At 33.3% G+C, this 22463-nt stretch overlaps 1 protein-coding gene across 1 annotated transcript in view; it reads right to left on the bottom strand.

Moving 5' to 3' along the window:
* ANKS1B (ankyrin repeat and sterile alpha motif domain containing 1B) overlaps positions 1 to 22463 on the bottom strand; it is a 433323-nt gene that overhangs the window by 367382 nt on the left and 43478 nt on the right. The window contains exons 2-4 of the mRNA XM_032196110.1: positions 17281 to 17361; positions 13558 to 13714; positions 1764 to 2060 (exon numbers count right to left, since the gene is read on the bottom strand). Coding sequence (XP_032052001.1) covers positions 1764 to 2060; positions 13558 to 13714; positions 17281 to 17361 — 535 coding nt within the window. The remainder of the gene's footprint in view (positions 1 to 1763; positions 2061 to 13557; positions 13715 to 17280; positions 17362 to 22463) is intronic.

Below are 22463 nucleotides of genomic sequence, written 5' to 3'. Positions count from 1 at the left end.
AGGGCCCAAAATCTATCACTCACCAAAACCTGTGTATTTTTCATATATTTCAATTAAAATGAAAACTTCAAAGCATAAAGAGATGAAGAAGATTTTTATTGCCCACTTCTAAATAATTTCGGATTGAAGGATATTGGATAGACCTGGGAAATTAATAAAATGTGTGATTAATTCAATCAAAAATTAAATGCTGTCTATTATTAGTCCAAATATTTGCTATGATCAGAAGTGCTCTGGGAGTACAGAAGAGAAAGAGAACATGGCTAAAGTAAGCTTCCCATTTAAGCAAACAAATATTTACATTTACAGAGAGTGATATCATATAGGCTACTTCTATAATTGTCTCTTTACATTCTGGTAACTCTTTATTGCTGATAAGCTGAATTTATTTAATGTGTATGAATGTGTACAATTTTATTTACCACATGGGATTATATTTTGTATATTGTTCTTTCCCAATCAGTGATGCAGAGCAATTTAATTAATATTAAACCACTGAGTTCATTTTAACTAAGAGGCTGATATTGTATGCTCTGCTCATTTTAATGAGCTGACAGTTAGCATCAACAAAGAAATTTTCAGAGGTTATAGAAGTTAACAATATGTGCAGAGCCAACTTGCCAATATGCTAAGATGCAGAATTAAAGAAACATATTGATGGAGAAAATGGATACTGCTGAGGAAATAAATTATATTTCCTTATGGCTCTGCAAAAGTTAAAATTAATAATAATAAAAAAAAAAAAGTCTAAAAATAACAAAGAAAAATAGGAATATAAATAACTTAAAAAATTAGATTGTCAAAAAACTAACAAACCAATCTTATGATTCTATTGTGCATGGCAAATAGATCATCATTACTGAAAGAACCTCTCAGTTCTCCTTAAGAGATGTCATCGTATAAAATTTGCAGCCACTATATTTATTTTTTTAATGTGAAAAAAATGGTAAAACTATAGATAGAAATAGCTTAGGAGAATTCACAGTAGTGCTAAAAATATCTAGATTACATAATAGGAAGAACACATTTCATAAAACCATTGTGTAATATTCAACCCTCATGTAACCATCAGTTTGTAAGTTGCCATAACAGAGGCTATTTTTCTTCAATTAATCTATTTCTTAAGCATCAATTCAAGCATCATTTCAGTCTCCTTCTGTCTTTTTCCCCCTTAATTTGCTACAGATAGAAAATAAATTGTACATCCAGAAACATTTATTTGAGAGTTCAGTTATGTGTTTAGCATTAAACTTTTCTAAATTACTGAAGTTGTAGAGATAGTAAATTACAGCTGAAACAAAAGAGCTCCATGAGTTAGCCTTTGCAAGTGAATCACTTTTTAGTAAAGAAAATTAAAAGATTTTTTTTTTTAATTTAAAATAATAAAAAATGCTGCCCTAGATGCAAACAAAATGGTAGGCAAATACACAAGAAGGTAAAGCACAGATTTTTTTATTTGCTTCATTTTTAGAATGGGATAGCCCTGGGTAAATGAGGTGTATATTTATTTATATGAATGATCAATATGATTTCTGTATCTACACAGATCTTACTTGAGAACACATAATTTGGGTTGTAAAAGATAAATGTGTATTATACATATTATATTATTATATTGTAGCATTCCTAACAAAGTAAATGCAAGTATATATCAAAGGAAAAAATAGAGAGTTGCATTTCAGTCATAGTCTAATGATAAAGGAAAGTAAGTAAAGATAGGAAAAAAAGGAGGAAAAGAAGAAGGGAAGAAATTGTGCACTAACTTGGCAGCTGACATCCATTCCAGCCTCCAGAAGCACCTGCACAACAGCTTTGTGGCCATTACGTGCAGCAAGATGCAAAGGTGTGTGTTTTCTTGTATTACAGTTCATCAGGTTTGGATATGCTTTGATGATCATTTTTACAACACGCAGACGTCCATAAAGTGCTGCCAGATCCAGAGGTGTTTCTAGTTTGTTGTTCCTTATTGTAGGGTCTGTTAGCTCTTCCAACAAAACAGCAACTACTTCTGAATGACCATATTGAGCTGCACAATGCAATGCTGTTTCATTTTCATTGTTCTGTTAAAACAAAACAAAAGCTTCAGAAATTCATGTTTAATCACACAATGGAATGGCTCTGCTTGCATAAATTGCCTCCATGACATAACTACCTAGGCAGGGTTTGCAATATAATGTATGGTAATACATGCTAAATACTTCAGAATGACTCCACTAACTTTTTACGAATAATACATTAATACTTCAGCTTTGTGAGTCTCAAACAGATCAGGTCACTGTCTGTCCACATTATTCCCAATAATTTTTTAACAACATGACCCCCCAAAAACATGTTGCTCATGATGATATGCCAAAACCTGTAACCTTTCTAGATTCAACTGTTCCTGAAATCACAATCAAGTCCTTCACTTGGAAATACCCTGACATTTAAGTCTCTCTTCTCAGTATAGTTAGTTTTAAATCATAGAATTTGATTATTTGAGTAGTAAAAATACAGAAAAAAAATGTGTAATGAAAGTACGTCAGGCACAAGGCTACTTTCACATATGACTATAAAAGTTACTATAAAGACAATAATCAAAGCTTGGAAAAAGCTAAAATAGCAACTGTCAATATACAAAAGACTCTGCATATGACATTTTAAAGCATATGAGTATTTGTATGCTGTGGATGGTGTGTGGTTTTCTTTCATAAAACAGCTCCACCCTCAAGTCTTTCCCCAAAAATCATAAATAATCTTAATAATAAAGAAATATTGGGAATAAGCAGTATTCCTTAACTGCTTTCTTCCACTTCTTCCTGTATACTTGCAATCCCAAACAAGTAAGTTCAGGCAGAGAGGAAAGAAATAATTTATAAAGCTCTCTGAATTCTGTATGCCATCTATATTATTAATATATCATATGTAGTCACTATGAAGACTTAAAAGAGACTAGACACTATAAATTTAAAAACTATTTACATCAACTGCCTCTTCTGATATATCATGTATAAAATTTTGTGACAGTTGGAAAGGTTTTAAAAATAGAAACCCAATAAGCCAATGTGCCATATAAAGAATTACAAATTTAATGTAAAATAAAAAAAGATACTAGGGAAGCAAAGAAAAAGTTTTGAAGAAAGAAGAGGTAAGTCTGAACCAACAGGCTGCATTTCTAAAGGAAACAACTGAAGAAAAGTTCTGAGAACAGAGAGGTGAAAGTAGGTAAAGATGTCTTTTGAAAGACAGAAAGAGTGAGAGAGTCAGAGAACTGAGGGTTTGGGTTTTACTCAAAAGATAACCAGGATGGTTGCATAGAAATATCTAGAAAGAGAAGATTTACTTTATTATTGTTGTTGTTGTTTTGTTGTTGTTGTTATTATTATTATTTCCTGGTAACATTGCTCCTAATTTTATAATCAAGACTTGAAAACTCTGCTTTGTGATTTTAACATTACTCTTATTTTAATCTCATTTTGTGATTTAATATGACTCAGATGAACCTGGGAGACAGAAGACACAGATCAACACATTCAGATATATTTATGCTGCAAATAAACTCGTCAGGTAGCTGCAACACCGAGCAAGTTTGAGGATCCCAAATAAGGTAATGTGTTTCCTAAGCTGCAAGACATAAGTAGGAAAGTAGGAAAAGACAGGTAGAAAGTGAGAGGTTTCCTTTAGTAGGTATGACTTGATGAGTAATAATTGTTTGAATCATTGTGAATTATTCAGACCAAGCCATGGTCTTTCTTCTATTACACAAACTGTAAATTCAGGTAAAAATATCAAAAATACTACATGGCTGCAATGATTTACCAGCTACCTGTGATATGCTTTTTGAGTTCTACTGAAGCCTAACATATCCTTTATAGGATATAGACATGGCCCAAGACTGGTCAAAACAAATTTTTTTTTGTACAGTGGTATACCCACGATTTGTAGGCATAGTTTATGGGAATGTATTTATGCAATTTATTAGAACTTAGTTATAAAAGCATACATTTTCAATATTTCATTGGCAGAACTATATAGATGAACGGGCTATTGCAGTATAATGTTGTGTACAATTACCACAATTAAGTATGAAAATCAGATGATTATGGTAATTTCTGCCCGCAGTTACAGTATTTACATATCCAATGGAAATAGTTCCACAAAGAAATTAGATGCATAACTATCTCCACATTCTGAGAGGTAAATAGTGAAATACACATTTAGTATATAATTGGCAAACAAATGTATCTCTATCTTCAATATCTGCTTATGTTTGATATTTTTTTCAAGCATTTCTGGATAAAATATAAATTATTTTAAATCTTATGCCAATATTATAGTACAAAAATATTCTCATTAAAATTTCAGAGACATAAAATTTAACTTGGCCGTGGTCATTTTCTCAAAAAATGGTGACTGCCCAATTTCAGCATCAGATATAGACATAGAAAACAATTGGTCCAAATTACTGGTGCTGCTCTGAAATTTGCTTCCTCTAAATAAAGAATATCCAGATGAATTTTCATGCAAGGGCATATTTACAGAAAAGTGTATTTTAAAACAGCGTGGAGCATAAGACCATCTGTAAATTTGAACAAAATGTAATTATTTTCAAATGAACATTGTTGAACATTTTTGCATGGTTTGTTCTTCACATTTGCCAAAGTAAATCTACATTTCAGTTATGAAATGTCAAACTGATTCAAAATCAGAATGAATTAGGTAACAAAGAAATAAAATAGAAGAATCCAACCTGGACAAACATAGTATTTGAATTACCTACATGTATGCAGCCATTGCATTGTCTTTATTGTTATCAGAACTGAAAGGTATTACCTAATTAAAACTTAATAATATGACATTCTCTCCTTAAGATATAAATTAATGAACTCAATTCAGGAATAAAAGACAGAATAATTTTTGACTTTCAAAAAGAGAATCACAACTTGTTTAGCCATCCTCTAAAATTTTCATTTTATCTGCTTTGACAATTTAGTTGTGTTTACATAAAATAAATCACCTTGGAAACAAACATTTTTCTTGAAGAGAGAGTACAGAGTTTTTAAGTAGGTTTTGACAGAGCCTGCCATCTTCAAAATCAGGAAAGGAGGGAGTGCCTAGATAGATAGAATAGGTTCAGCATTACTAGGGAGACACCTAAGATGGAGGGGGCTATAACAGTGTATTAACAGTGATGTCTCAGTAATTGTTATGAGCTTCCTCCTTAAGGCATTTGTTTACAGAAGACACACAGTAAGAATTAAAACAAACAAAATAAAAATAAATAAATAAAAAACCCTGACATATGATCATAAGAAATGTTGCTAGTTTAAAAGCTACTTTTATGTGATTTCTTTGGTCACAAAAATGATGTTACTTCTGACTTGTCTAAACTTTTCAGACAATGCTAAGTCAGGTATAACTTTTAAGGTACTCTTTGTCCTTGTATCTCTGAAATAGCTTATTATATAAATATATATATATATTTGGAAAACATGAAAAATTATTCCTGAAGAATTTCATGATAATTTAGTACTATTGCCTACATTTTCAATCCCAAACATACACAGTTTTTTCCTCAAGTACAGAAAGTTTGTGAGTTAACACTCATTGGAGTAAGCAAATAACCTGATACGAAAATGACTCTGAATGCAAGTTAACATTGTGTGATTAGATTTTCATATCTGGTATCCAAGGACTAAATACTACACATAGTACTGAAGAAATAGACTAGAATTCTGTTTGAAATTTCAGATATTCATTTCATGTTAAAAACTACAAAACAGCCGCTAAGATGAAAAGCAGAGACCTGAGAATCAGAGCAAACTAAGAGACACAAAACGTAAGACCAAAGGAGAAAAATAGACCATTATTATGCAAAATAGAACAAAACAGAAGTCTTTAATATTCATAATTAGTAATATTTTAACCAAGTAGTTATTTCTGTAGCCCAAAGGACCTCTTTCAGAACTAAAGAAGGTACCTTATAATTCATCCCTTACATGGGTCTCTTCATGGGCACGGTCTTGGCATTTTCTAGCCTTTCTCTGAATCTGTTCTCTTCCATATACAGCCAGAACTTAGACTTCTGTTGCTCCAAAATTGAATAGTGCCTTCAAAACATTGTGTCTAGTCAGTATTGCAGGCTGTATTACATAATTGAGCTAAGAATGCATGCCACCACAAAATGTAGATCGTATTTTAAGGTCTATTAATTAGAGGACAGATTAGCAAATCCATTATACAGAAAATTATTATATATTGCCAGTCTGATAGTGAAAAGGTAGAGGAGATATCCAGGAAATGAATGTCTTCTACGAATATTATATAGGTCCTCGTAAAGCCAGTAATAAACAGTAGGCATATGCAAGATTTTGACTGCACAGTTCTGTAGTTCTTTATTTTTGCCAAGCACATTTTAAAGCTCTTGAAGTCCATGCAAGTATTGTACAAGCAAAAATGACTATCAGATAGTGATTTTACAGATCTTTCCAGAGAATGCTCAACATCTTTATTATCTCAACATTTTGATGATGAACTTTAAAAGGCAGACTTCCTAAATCACCAAGACATTTCTTTGTCACATAATCCCCATGTAGTTACCAAGTAAGACTTTTTTTTTTAATGAAAACTTTTGTGCTAATGCCTCAATTATGAAAGAATAATTTAAGTTACATAGGATGGAGCACTGAGAAAGTTTGAAAAAATCTGTGTATATAAGGAAATTTACTCAATAGTCCAATAGAGATAAAATGATACAAAAATAAGGTTTTAATGATTAAATAATTACATAGAGAAAAAATATAGAAATAATATATTCAAGATAGAAAAAACAAATTATCTCAGCATGGTCTGTCTTCATTTATTATAGTAGGTAGGCTGTTTGCCTGAGAAGTTCCACCACTATATGTTAATTCTTTTTTTTATATATATATAAAAAAAAAAAAAAAGTTTCCTTGATTAATTCAACAAGTAGCATGTCATTGTAATTAATTACAATGGGAATTAAAGTGCTTTCCAGGATGTCTAGGTCAAGGGTTGAGCAATTTTACAACAGCAACTCTAAACAGAGACAAAAATGACAAAAGCTCTTGGGAACAAGATTGTGACTTAATTGTCCATTGCCTTTGAGGAATGAAACAGTTTTTACATGGCACACAGATTTATATACTTTATATGGAAAAATAACTAATGGCATCTTTCTTACCATATGTCAGTACTGGACCTGTCTAATTTGAAAATCAGATGGTTTACAATTGTTTACAACAGAAATGTAATATAATGACAAGTATTTAATTTAAACTAGATATGAGTTTTAAGAGGAGAAATACTCATATATAACCTAGTTGGACTTGGACATTTCTCTCTCCCTGTTGTAATACTATATTTCTTTACATTTCTCTTTAAGACTACCAAAAAAAAAAAAAAAAAAAAAAAAGTAGAGATACAGAAATTTTTTACAGCATGCTACTCAGATCCATTTCTACTTTTCTTTCTCAGTGCAGTTTAATCCTCTGTATTCTAATTCCTAATAAACATGTTTGAATGAACGTTTTTATTAAAAGATAAATTATGAAAAAAATGAATCTATATTGTTCTTATATGGATAAGAATAATTTGGAGAACACTTGGATTTAGATAGGCTTTTTCAAAAAGATAATTCTCATAAAAGTTATTGGCATAATTTCTAATTGAATTTCTACTGAAATTTGCCTTTACTTAATAAAAAGAATAAAATATTTTTTAATTTAAAAATGTTACTCAGTAATTTAGCTGATTACTTTAAACAAAAGTTTTCTTCAAATTTATTGCTGCAAATGGATCAAATCAAATTGCGTCTGAACTTTAAAAAAAAAAATTAAAAAAGTCTAAAACAAGTATAATAATAGTTGCAAGGGAAATTCCAGAGTTCATGTGCATATTCTCCAATTTAATTTGGGGGAAAAAATATCAAATGTAGAACATGAAAATGATTGCTTTTTTTCAGGTTACTTTGGAACTGAATTTGTACTTTTGGAAGTCACTGGTGTGTCATTAAGAGAAGCATGTGATGCCTATATTTTATCTTGATGTTTTAGACAAGTCAGTAAATATATTAGATGTTAGTCATTTACTGAGCTTGGCAAGGGATGCAAAGAATAACAAGAAGGGATTCTATAGGTGCATTGACCAGAAAAGAAAGGCTAAGAAGAGTGTACCCTATCTGAAATACAAGGAGGGAGAACTGGTAATGGCAGACATGGAGAAGGCTAAGGTACTCAACAACTTCTTTGCCTCAGTCTTTACTGGCAGTCTGGCTTCCCATGTCTCTCATTTCCCTGAGCCTGTAGCTGTGGGCTGGGGAAGCAAAGTTCTGCCACTGTAAGTGAAGAGCAGGTTTGAGACCACCTGATGAAACTGGACAGGTACACGTCTATGGGGCCTGATGCCATACGTCCCAGGGTCCTGAAGTAACTGGCTGATGGAGTTGCCAAGCCACACTCCATCATATTTGAAAAGTCCTGGCAGTCAGGTGAAGTCCCTGGTGACTGGAAAAGAGGAAACACCACTGCCGTATTTATATAGGGTAGAAAGGAGGAGGAGCCAGGGAACTACAGGCTACTGAGCCTCACCCTTGTGCCTAGAAAGATCACGAAAAAGATCCTCCTTGAAGCAATGTCAAGACACATGCAAGAAGTGATCTGAGACAGCCAGAATGGCTTCACCAAGGGCAAATCATGCCTGACGAATCTGGCGGCCTTCTGTGATGGTGTGGCTGCATCAGTTGAAAAGGGAAAACCAACCAAAGTCATCTATTTGGACTTCTGCAAGATCTTTAACATGGTCCCACATGACATTTGATCTCCAAATTAAACCGATATGGATTTGAAGGGTGGACCATTCAACAGATAAGGAATTGGCTTGCAGGTCATACCCAGCAAATGATAGTCAATGGCTCTTTGTCCAGGTGGAGGCCAGTGACAAGTGGTGTCCCTCAGGAGTCTGTCTTGGGACCGTTGTAGTTTAGTATCTTTATCAACATCGATGATGGGATCAAGTGTATTGTCAGCAAGTTTGCAGATGACACCAAGCTGAATGAGCAGTCGATACAACTGAAGGAAGGCATGCCATAGAAAGGGAACTGGTCAAGCTAGAAAAGTGGGCCCATGTGAACCTAATGAGGTTCAACAAGTCTAAGTGCAAGGTGAACCTGAGTTGGGCAATCCCAGACATGAGTACAGACTGGAAGAAGAACTCATGGGGAGCAGCCCTGAAGGACTTGGTGGTTCTGGTGGACAAAAAGCTTGACAAGAGATGTCACTGTGCACTTGAAGCCCAGAAGGCCAACTGAATCCTGGGCCACATCAACAGATGTGTGGCCAGCAGGTCAAGGGAGATGATTGTCCCCCTCTGCTCTGCCCTTGTGAGGCCACACTTGGAGTGCTGCATCCAGATCTGAGGCTCCCAGCACAAGAAGGATGTGGGGCTGTTAGAGTGGGTCCAGAGGAGGGCTGTGAAGTTGATCAGATGATTGGAGTAGCTCTCCTACAAAGAAAGGCTGGGAGAACTGGGGGTGTTCAGCCTGAAGAACAAAAGCCTTTTCGATGTTTAAAGGGGGCTTATAAGAAAGATGGAGAGTGACTATTTGCTCGTGCAAATAATGATAGAACAAGGGGGAATGGTTTTAAACTAAAAGAGGGGAGATTTAGATTGAGTGTTATGAGGGAGTTCAGCACTGGAACAGGCTACCCAGAGAAGGTGGGGATGCCCTGTCCCTGGAGGTGTTCAAGACCAGGTTGGATGAAGCCCTGATCTAGTGGGTGGCATCACTGCCCATGGCAGGGGAGTTGGAACTGGATGATCTTTAAGGTCACTTCCAACCCAACCCATTCTGTGATTTAAATATTATTAGTGCATCCTGTACACTTTTCCTTCACATTTCAGAAGAAATGTCAAACAGCATTAAGGAAGTATGAGTGTTCTTTATGACTATTACAATTTGACCCCCAGAATAAATCCACAGTGCATTAAATATGTGAATGTAAGTAAAATATGTGCTATGTTCAGAAAGAAAAAGGAATATTCACAAAACAGAGAATACCACCTAGAAATTTCACAAGCATTCATATTTTTTCCTGTAAATGTTTTACTATTTACATTTTCCCAATATATATTTAAAATATATTTTGAACTTTATATTTCTTCCTGATGTGATTCATCTTTTTGCATGAGATTATATGTTCCTTCTTTCCTATGTTTATATTGAACACTGCATATTGAGCTATATGTGACTGTTATTACTAACTTTTGTGTATAATAGGATTTCTTTCAGTTACTTTGTGATTAGAGTTGCTAAAATAAATGTTCATACTACCAAGATGTCTTTATGTAAACAAAGATACAAGTACTTGGAGTCTTAACAGCACACATTTTTAGTACGTTTGGTATTCATTTACTGACAAATTTTGATCTCTTATTACCTACTTAATCTTCATACACTCCATAATTTACCTATTTTCAGGTCTTCATCGATGAAGTTTGATCTATTTTTTGTAATTTCACCACATTTTGTAATTTAAAACATACATCATTTGGTATACATGTGTCAACTAAGATTGTTGTATTAAACAGTTATGGAATTATTCTTGCATATTTGTTATGCTATAACTATCTTCTGTACGTAGAATTACCAGTTTACATTCCACCAACCCCATGAAATAATTATCATTTAACTGTAAGGCTCTTTACTTCTTTTTTTTTTCTTAACTTTATGTGAGAGGAACAGTAGGGGGCATTCAGAGCTTTAGATGCTGGATATGATCCTATGATATTAGTTAACTGCATTTTAAATGTGTAGAGAGCAGTTCAATTAATTTACAGTATACCATATTAAATCCATTAATAAATGTAATATACATTTATGCATCATAAGCTTCTCATTTACTTCTTTGTTGAGTTATTCAATCTTACTCTCATTTAAGTGTTTAGAAGTATTTATTTCACATGGAATTTCAATAAAAAATGAAAAGCAAAGACATGCTATATATTAGCTGCAACATTTTTTTTTAATGAACAAATTTATTTTCTTAAGCTGAAAGCACATAAATTCTTAATCTGATCCTTACCAATAATAATAATAATTAAGTCCGACTTGAATATACTATTTGCTGTAGTGAAAAGTATCAGTAAAAAATGCTTGTCCTTATCCCCAGTACAAGGGGAGGGGAGGAGAGGGGAGGTTGTTTTTATAAACTGCTTCAGCTCCACAGATCTAAGAATTGCTATGGCTGCTGTGAGAAGCTACATGCCTTATTTACCCTATTAGCAAGTAAGCAAAAACTTCAGAAACATACAGACTCGAGAATGTAAAACACAGGTATTCAGATGAGGATGACACTCTGGTGTTACTTGAAGGTGTATGGGTGGAGTTGGCTTCATATGATTATGGCATTCCCCTCACTCTATGATGTGGATAACATTCTCCTGTGTGAGTGCTATCTAGCAGGGTAACGTCTAGGTGCTAGCAAAGTGGTCCACTACTAAAGCCAGCCATTGTCTGGAGCAGAACACCAGAGGATTTACAAAGTCAGAACTGCGTATGGGTGAGTTTAACTTCAAAGTTTAATATGATTGAGACTTCTTTAAGGGTCTGATTCTCATAAGAATTGCTCACACACTTTCCATTATGAAATTTTTGAGTAAAATGGAAAATCAGCAGGGGATCTGAACACCAGAACTTTCTTAAGTCTATGGTGTATAGAATCAGGTATACCTCTGCTTATTTGCTCCAGCAATCAAGCCAGAGAAACTGGACCCCACACACAATCAAGCTCAAAAATACTGTAAAAATTTGGATACATGGGGGATTGGGAAGAAATAGGTTTGAATTTACATTTCTCTTTCTGATCTTAATGAAATATGCTTTTCAGCATCCCTCTCTCTCGAAGCTCCTGCATAGCTTACAGGTTTCTGTCAGTAGAGCATAAGGAATTTCTTCAAGCAAATGGATAACACGCAACCAGAAAGTTGCTTATTTCTAGTTTGCCACAGAAATAAAATAGAAGAAAACCTTTACATTGATAAACGATAATCCTGTAATTCAACAGGCTTCATCCTGCATGCAACACCTGATGAGAATTAGGAGCTCACAGAAACTACTAATCTGCAAATCAACCCACAGAACGGCAAGTTTTTTTTTCTTGTCATTTTTGTTAAATGAGCCAGGATTTCCCAGAAGTCTTATAGTATTATAGGATTTCCCAGAAGTCTGTCATATCAGTGGATTTTATTAGTTTATTTTTCTTTATTTCCTCCACTAATACTTCATATTCAAATCATAATTATTGTATGGATTCCAATGGCTAAGTGTATAACCTCACATATCAAATAGATTATTCAAGGGATGGCATCTCCCATTGATTTGGTTTGATGTTTAGGTCCACAATATTTTTTTTTCTTTCAGTTTGTTTTCTTTACACACTAATTTAGGCAGTGCAGTTGCCATTCATTTGTCAGATTGTACTTTGCTCTTTGAGATGCTTTAGGATATCCTACCTGGAGTCCAGCAGCCACTCCACAGGGCCATAGAAATTGTGAGCTTCCTCTGCCATACCTTCCAGCCTCTGCAGATATCTCAGCTGCTGAAAGGTCTTAGAAGGTACTGGATTTCTGTGTTAGGGCAAATTAATCCTGACTTTACTTTTAGTCACCAGAATAACTCTGTTGACTCCTCTGATTACACTGACTAGACCTCTCTGGAATATAACTACACAAACAGGACATGTAAACACTAAGAGGTAGATCTGAATCTGGAGCTGACTCCCACCTTTGTATTCTGATAACCTTTTGATTACTCTGTGAATTCAATAACTTATGGTTATTACTCATATTTAAAAGTCCACCTCCAGTCCTCGAACAGTTCAGCTGATTGTAGATGACATCAGATTTCCTATTTCTGAATACTAATCCTACAAATAGACCTTATAAGTTTATACAGAAGGAAAACAGAAGGTGTGCCATATGCTTGATAACAGAATGCAATGTATTTATCCTGCCCTTACCCACATTAATACTCTCATCATTTTTCCTAGTATTTTTATGTCTTTTCCGCTGTACTTGATCCATTTCTTTCTGGATATGTGTATATGTACAGACATATGAACACATGCAGTTCATGTGATTTGTCATTTATCTCTGCATATCAGTACATTTACAGTGCACTCAAAAAATACCAAAAATATTAATCTTATCATAACAATTTTTTTTGTAAATTTAATATCTAATAAAGAAAAAAATATAGAGTTAATGCAAATTTACATTAATATTTCCAATGCATTAGGTATAGTATATCTTCATATGATTTTTCAGAAACAAGCAGAAAGATTTTTCATACTCTTTAAATCTAGTATTTTTAGGTCAGTGTCCAATTACAATCTGGTATGCATATTTGGGAAGATCTTCTTAGTCTTGGAGAAAAAATTACTGGAATGATGGAAAACAGATTTTATTTTTTTTTTTCAATTTCGCTATAAATTTGCAAGATCTAAAGAGTATGTGCTGCTCTATTCTGATGATATACACAAATATTTTTAATCACTTCACCTGTTCATTCACTCTGGAGTGTGATGGCCCATGATGGATGAGAATCTTCACAATGTCTACATCTCCTCTCCAGGCAGCCAAGTGAATAGGAAAATAACCTTTATTATCTGCCACATTAGTTGATGCTTCATACTGAAGTAATTTGAGAACTATATCCCTGGAAAACAGGAATTAAATCTAAAAATTGATTGGAAGCTTATTTTGTTAAGTTTTACATGAACATACATATTACCAAATTTTTTACCCTGAATACCCAGAAAAAAAAAATAAATAAAAAATAAAGTAAAACAGCTATAAAAATGAAGATCAATCATTTCTAAATATTAAATAGACAGGAAAATATAGCCAAAATGTGCAGCCTATGTTATGACTATAAATGAAACACTTGACTACAAATGAAGACTGTAGTAATACATGAAGGTAAATCCCAAGACAGTTGTTCTCCCAACCTTGATGGAACCTTATTTAATTGCCTATTGTGGATAAAATGTGGCAAAGAAGAGTGAATATATACAGGTCAAAAGGAAATCCCAATTGTCTTCAAAAGAAGTCAGAGAGATATTGGAGTCATCTCATCTAAGCCTTGAGGGAGACTTTAAACTGAATTTTGCTTACCCCTGGTAAGGTCGAATAGCATGAAAACAGCTAAGAGCAGCTCCACTACAGAAAAACTTTTGCTATATGGAAAGTTCCAGAAAAGTGACTCCTCAGAGAGACTTAGTGCAAATAAGGTTTGAAAGCCTTCTCATGTCACAATAGTTGGTCTCGCAGTAGGTAGGTAGTAGGTAGTCTAATGAAGGCTAGAGCTACAAAGTAGTTTGAAAATGATAAAAATCAAAAGAAACTGAAATTTAAATACTTGGGGGAAAAACTAACACACAAAACAAACAAACAAAACAATGCTCCATAATTTATAGATGATAATGATGTACAGAAACAATTGGGAGAAAAAGTATTTCAGAATTTTCTTTAGTCATATAATTCTGATCCACAATATCTAATTGTCTTAAAGAAACACACAAACATGTACACATTTTTACCAGAAAGAGCTTCCTGGATCTGGAAGAGAATTTCAAGTCAAATACAGTAAAAATATGATAAGCTGTGTCCCAGCAGAGTTGATTGAATAGTGGACACTTACTTGGAATGTGAAAACTTAGACTTCCGTCCCCTGTTGTCAAGTTACAAAATATTACACATTCTTCAACCTTCAAAAATGCCCTGACCTATCACACTTTTTTAGGGTGGGTCTTTTTCAGTGCTCCGTAGCATCCTTATATCCATTTCTGATATAAGTTTGAGAGAGCGAAATACTGAGAGTCCTTAGTACAATTACTGGGCTAAGTAAAATTACTTAGGGGAGACTGAGATTCAAATCCCTGCCCCAGATATGATTTAATTACCTATATAAAGCAGAATAGCTTCATAGGAAAGAGAATCATCCCAGAATAACCAATGAGGAGGGAATTCATTGCGTACAATGATCAAACAGGCACTTGAAGCCTGGTGTCCAAGTGTCCCAGCCACAAATAGCTGCTTAGGTCACTGAGTCTTATGCTCTCACTTTTCATGAAAAACACTGAAATAGATGAAGTTCATTTTAGTGTAAAGAGTGAAAAATTAAAACTCCAGAAGTTTTCATAGGACAAAAACCTCCCTTATGCAGGAAGGCTCCAGTCAAAATATTGTACCCACTATTGATTTTGAATATGAAGTTTCTAATCTGAAAAAGAGAGTAGAGATATTTGTTATTTGTCATGACTAATGAAATTAGAGATACAAGGTGTCTGTCCAGTTCTGTTGCTGACAATGCTACCATTGTAGGAGGGTCAGTATGATGAGCTGGACAGGAGGTCCTGAACCATCATGATTTATCATGAAATACTGCTCCTTACCCTGCTGTGAGGGTAAGGGGTTATAGCATCCAGTGACCGTTATGATCTTTCCAAAAAATGCAGTCTTATCTACTGCTGTACACAAGTCCACATCTTGAAGTTCTTTCTTACTTCAGCAGAAGTTTGGCCAACACTGTGACTGAAAATACAATTTGTCTTCTGAATGTTTCAGAATTTCATTGTTTATATTCAGGTAGGATTCACCTGAAATATGCAATGAATTCAGCTTTATACCACAGTATTTTTACTTTAAGTAACTATTGGTTTATACTCAGTATTAAATATCGTAAAAACAGTTCTAGTCTGTTTAAAAACTGAGAAATTTTTGCAAGCTGGGGCTTGGGCTTTTCACAATCAAAAATATGCAATTACAGGGGAAACAATCCATAAACAAGAGAAAATTATTTTTCCCCTTTTTAAAAATGACAGAGTTTAATATTTCATAGTAAACTTAGAACTAATTCCAGGGAGTTACAATATGCTAATGGGTGATTATAAATCTTGGTACAGAATTTAAGTTTTGGAAAATATATAATATCTAGTTTAACAGTATTTTAACATTATTTATTTATTCAGAAATAGTATATCATTTTTCACCAAAACATTAATCTGGTCTGCAGAAATATGCAGGTGTCTAGAACATAATTAAATACATATCCTAAAGGTTTTTATGTTGTTGTTTTTTAAGCAAGAATGAAAAAAGTGTGAAATAAGTGAACTAAATGAACTTACAGATTCATGTTATCATACAAACAGTCCAAAATCACTTTAAAGTTACTGAAAATCACTCTCAATTTCAGTTGTGTTTTGACCAGTTCCTTATCTCCCACAGTGGAATAATCTAAAGCCTAATGTCAAAATTTCCTTAAGTGAAAATTCAGACAGTGTTAACAACCTCAGTTTACAAACAGGACAGCTGAACTGCATTAAATAGGGCATCTCTTACCTTGGTGATAGTGAGGTCCACCCCACTAGAACTTGATAGACCTCAAAAATCTTTCTTTCTTGGTTTGTCTTAATAACAACATGTAGTTGTCAGCATAATACAATGGAGGTAACATGGAATAAGGGTCAACTTGTAATAACAGGAGCTACACACAACAAATTTCAAGGTGTAAAACCAGAATTGTAGCAAGTTTCCACAGTTGTGTTTTGTTATTGTTGTTTTAAACTGATACTTAAATTACTTAAAGAGTTCACCTGTATCAGTATGTCTGTGCAGTAGCCCCCAGTGGGGATATTGCAGGTTTTCCCCAAGCTTGCAGAGGAATGCACGTGGTAATGGTAAAAACTAGAGTCCCATACAAGGTGATGGACAGTTTTTTTCTGTCTTCAAGTGCAAAACTACCATGTGTTGTTTCATGCTAGTTTTACTTTGATAATGAATAATGTGTTTTGTTTTGTTTTGTTTTGTTTTTTCACAGTATTATTTCCTTAAATATCCATTGTACCATATATACTGTATATGTGTATGTCCACACACACAAGTATACTACAACATTTTCTGTTGCATTTTCCTACTAGCAGAAAAACACTAGAGCCACCACTAGTAGAAGGGATAAGAAACAAATCAAAAAAAAAGTAAGAATTTGGAAGACCTGGTATAGAATCAGTAACTTCTGAAATGCATTTCCCATTTGTAATTAGCACATGGTGATATCAATGATGGTGTCAAAAATTCTTATATTACTTAAATAATCTTATCACCAAGAGGATATAGTAAGTCTGAATTTGCCACTTTTCAATGAAAATTTCAGTGCTATGCTACATACATCAAAGTACAGAGTTAAATATAATTCTACAAAAGAACTAAACATGAGGTACTTACTTGTGTCCATTTAAAGCTGCATGATGTAAAGCAGTATAACCTGAACTGTCTGTGCAGTTTATATTTGGTCCACGCCAGATGCTGCAAATAAAGCACAATTTAAAGGTTTGGGTTTTGTTGTTGTGGTGGTGGTTGGTTTTTTTGTTTGTTTTGTTTGTTTGTTTTTGTGTTGTTGTTGTTGTGTTTTTTTAAAGAAATATCAGAAATATGTATAACTCGTCTAAAGACTACTGCAACAAGTATGATTAGACTTTATAAGAGACAAATTATTTTAGAAAGACCTTAAAATAGCAAACGTCATGTTGATATAAATATAATTTATTTATAAAATTTATTTTACATATTCATCGCTATAGCAGTCATGAACTTAATGTAGGGCAGTTCTGAAAGACTAATAACTATTCTGTCATTTCAATTAGATCCGTTCTCCCAGTATTACTGTGGTTATTACTCTGAGGTTATAATCTGAATTTTTTTCATGAGTATGTATTAATTGACTTTGGGTCAGTTAGTCTAGATTCATACAAAGATAAGACTAGTGAGAACCAATCATATTCTTTCAAGGGACACTAAATTAATACTTTGCTTGGTCTGATATTTTATTTCCCTTTTTGACAGTTACGTTTTGACATAAATTATACATATTAAATAAATTAATGAACAGTGTTTTATTTTTTTATCTTTCTATATTTTACAACATTTTTTTACGGTTAGCTTTATTGTATGCCCCATTTCCCAGCTGATTATGGACTGCTGTCAAAACAGTATTAAGAAGTATTCTGTTTCAAAGAAGAAAAATGTGACTGCTAATCTACCAAAAAAAAAAAAAAATAGAAATTGGATACCAGAGGCAGATAGAGTTCCTGCATTTCTTTTTCTGACTAAATTTGAAGTTGACAGTATCATTTGTGGAAGCAATTTTATACTTATTTTTTATTTAGTAACAGAGTTTTCAATCATTAGTATTACAACTTCCAGGATATAAGATTATAAATCTTGAATTATAGTCTGTTTTCCTCAGCTTGTAATATACTCTTAACCAGTCATTGGCAAGCAATATATTCCTATTACATCACACTTTAGAATTAAATGCTGCAGTTTAAAGAAAATAATCTGAAACTAATAAGGAAAAAGATTTTTTTTCATGCTGTCATTTTTCATGATCTACATCAATAAAATGGCATGCAATGACATATGCTTTTTTAAAATTCTGTACTACTGAATCTGTGTTCTATTACTGATGGAATACTTGTTTCACAGAATGATCCTTACTTTATTATTAGTTATCATGATTAAATAGCTCATAAATTTCAACAGTTGCTTTCCCATAAATACTGCATGCACACAGAATTACTTGTGTGATAAACTGCGTTCTGTAATTCTACTAAGTGAAAGAAATTCTACATAATTCTGGGTACCTCACCTCCCTTGCAATCTCACTTCTTGGAAAAACAGGACTAAAACATTTCTTTGAGCTCAAAGAAGAAAAAAAAAAGTTTGTTTTGTTTTGTTTTTTAACCTTCTCAGAAATATATAGATGTTCTTTTCTAGTGTTGGCAACTTCCAGATGTAAAAGCCACTGAATTTTTTTCCAATTATTATTTTTTTTAATTTCTTGAAATAGAAAAAAATGAGTCCTTGAAATGATAGGTCTCCCATAATAGACAGATGTTATTTATATGTCAAAGACAGGCAGACCTCATCCACACTGGAAGGAAAGTAATCCCTATCTATTGATATTTTATAACCTCTTTTATAGTTTTGCATAACACTTTTTTAGTTATTTTCTTATGCATTGGATCCTACTTTCTTCCTTTGATTCGTACCAGTTCAGAGAAGAAAGAATCAGAAAATACAAAGTGGTATAGAAAGTCATACTTTAAATGTTAAAATAAATGTATAAACAATCAGAAAACTAATTTACTTGGTTTTGCTTGCTTGCTTGCTCTGGTTTGGAGTTTTTAATATTTGTTTCCTGATTGTTGTTTTTTTTTTTAAATGCAGTTCATATATTATTCATTATGCATTTGGCCCTTCTTAAAACAAAACAAAACAAACAAAAAAAGTTCTTTTCTCCCCTAATTTTTTCCTTTAATTCAGGCATGCTTTAATGTACTGTTTTTCTTCCTCACTGTGGTCTTAAGAAATATTTTTCAATACTGAAACTATACAGGATATTTTTTTCAAAACTGGTACTATATAAATGCATCTATGTGAAGCTTCACAGGACACTCAAGTTGGGATACAAAGGACAAAGGAGAGTGAGTAAATGCTGATGATGCAGAAAGATGAAACAGGATGGAGAGACTGTCACCTCCCAGAAACACATGTTCAAAACCAGAACTTGGTATCAAACTAAAGGAATCAGGAGACATGAGCAGGACTCAGCTGCAGGCATCTCTTCCCTTGTGCAGGAATCCCCTCCTAGGAGATCTTGCATTGCTGTAGTATTGCAACATTATTTCCTACAAAATGAATGCAAGTTCAGTAAATACAGTAGATATTTATGCTTTAATTACTGACAATCAAATTCAAATTGGATAGTTCATAAATTCATACCCCCCAAATCTACCAGATGTGGTGAATGGTTCATTTAAATATCTTCTCTTGTAATCAGAATATAGCAGGACAAAAGTATAGTGGTATATCAGCTCTGTAGAAACCATCTGACTTTAAACAAAAATGGGCTGGAGGAAGAGAGGAAGCCTAAAGACCCCTTCTTTGGCATCATATATACAATACATGATGAATTACCAAACATATCGATTTATCTGAATATTTATCTGTCACTTAAATAGTTACTGTGAAATCAACACTAAGTAGAACCTGGAACAAAATAAATTACAATTCAACTTCCAGAAAACATGTTCAGTGACAGGAGATTAACAGCTCTTTAGATTTCCATTAATATAGATTGTTCTGAAAGATATTCTGATATTCTAGGGATATGGTTTAGTGGGGACTGCTAGCGTTAGGTCAGAGGTTGGACTCGATGATCTTGAGGTCTCTTCCAACCTAGAAATTCTGTGATTCTGTGATATGTTTCTACTATTTCTCTGATGCAGCCAACAAGCAAGCTTCTTCATTTTATGTACTTGAATAAGTTAGGGATTTTTTCCTACCTACATCACAAATTATGAAAATCTAAAATTCTTAATGAATTTTAAGAAATTAATCAAAATATTTTTTTTTTGGGGGGGGGGGGGGGGGGGGAGGGAACAAACAAACAATCAGTTTTCAGTGAATGATGAGTTAGAATTAAAACATGATCATCAATGATTTGATTGTTCTTCCATTATAACTTGCTGGAATGAGGCTCAAAGAAACCGTGTTATGCTACTTCAACTTCATTGCCAAAAGCAAAAAGACCTTCTAATTACAGTTTGTTCTCACTGTGAAGAATATTGACCTTCTGAACTGATGTCAAATATTAATTGGAAATACTATTTACTTAGTAAGAAAATTATTTTTCTTTACAAGCTGAAGATAATTACATACAAAAAAATGCATTTCAAAAATGATATGAAAATGACAGACTACTTAAGAAAAATATGGTTGATTGATTTGTTTTTTTGCAATGCTCTTTGCCATGCTTTTTGCTATAATGGAAAAAAAAATAGTTGTGAAGTGATTGTGGTTACACACATATGAACACAAAAGAAAGGAAAAGTTAATTCACTTAAACTTCAGAACATAGTCACATTGCCTATCAATAGTGCTAGAACATATGATTGTCTTTATATGATTGTTCTACCAAGAGAAAAGGAAAATATTGTGGTAAAATTATAAGTCTTTAAAAGATGAAGCAAGCTGTCCAATGACATCAGTGTCTGTCAACCCATTGGTTTGCACTTAGTTTATCTGACAACCAAGTGATAACACTCTCCCATTTCTTTCTTCTCTGAAATGATGTGGCAAGGAAGAGGATGACACTGCCTAGATGGAATCAGTTCCTCCAGAGAACAGAGTGCAGTGTTCAAGCCTTCATATTTTGGGGTCTAATTCATGAGGGCTGAGATAGACCTTGTCCCTTCCATTCCTCTCCCCACCCTTCCAGGTTTTCAATATCTTTTGAAGCTGTTCCAGAAATCCACTGCTTCTTCACAACTACAGAAGTAGTGAACTCATCTTTCCAGGTCAGTTCTAGTAACAGGAAATACTAAGCTTCACCCTGTTCCCATTGATGTCAGTGGTAAGTAAACACCAAGCAGCTCATGTAAGTCAAGACTCCTTATTTTTCATGTGTTCCATAGAATAAATATGGAATTATATATGCATATAATTTATGAAAAAAAAAAAAAAAGAAAAGAAAAAAAAAGATATTTTTGTTACTCTGAGTCAAAATCTTCCAAAATTTCCATGTCTACTGTTGCATAGTCTGACATAAATATATCACCGAAAGATATACGTTGCCAAAAGAGCATATAGCCAGGTTCCTGTACTAATTATTGCTCTGCCTACATTCAGATATATTTTCAGTCATGTAAACTGAGCTTATTCAAGGTATATGGACAATTTAAAGAGCAATTCTGAAAATGCAACTTTTTTACACAATATTACATATATCATCAGTTATTCAGACATAATAGCATTTTTACTTGCTATGAACTGCAGCAAAATAGTTTCCATTCTCTACTGTATGCACAAATAAATCAAATTGACAACCATGTTGCTCTAACCTCTTTAAAGCAATAATGTTATTTATCAAACATAAAAGTGCTTCTTTTTAGTAAAAGTAATATTTTTTTCTTCCCGCAGATTGTTCTTTGATGGGATCCAGTGTAATATAAGGTATATTACCCTTTATAAAGAATATATGTCCTCTTCTTGTGTGATTTTAACTATTATTTGCACTGCTTTGCTGTCTTTGAAGCACATTTTCACATTACTTCAAGTAAAGCAAACTTAAATATTTGGCTTTAGTGTCACTGAGCAAAACCCCTTTTAGAAATTCACACTTTAAAGCATAATAAATACGATAAGATAGTCAGAAGCAGAGGCAAAAACAGCCTCCCATATGCATTCTAGGATTCTTTATGGGCAAGCATAATTATTGGTGTAAATTGACAACAATGGATGATATCTTGAACATCTTAGATCTTTTCAGTATTGAAAACTGCTGTTGCATGTATGAACAGAGAGTTAAAAACAATCAAAATGAGATAATAAAAAAAAAAAAGTTT

The sequence above is a fragment of the Aythya fuligula genome, chromosome 1 (assembly GCF_009819795.1).
Source record: "Aythya fuligula isolate bAytFul2 chromosome 1, bAytFul2.pri, whole genome shotgun sequence".
NCBI lineage: Eukaryota > Metazoa > Chordata > Aves > Anseriformes > Anatidae > Aythya > Aythya fuligula.
The sequence above is the reverse complement of the archived record's forward strand: the minus strand, read 5'-3'. Positions and strand labels throughout refer to the sequence as shown.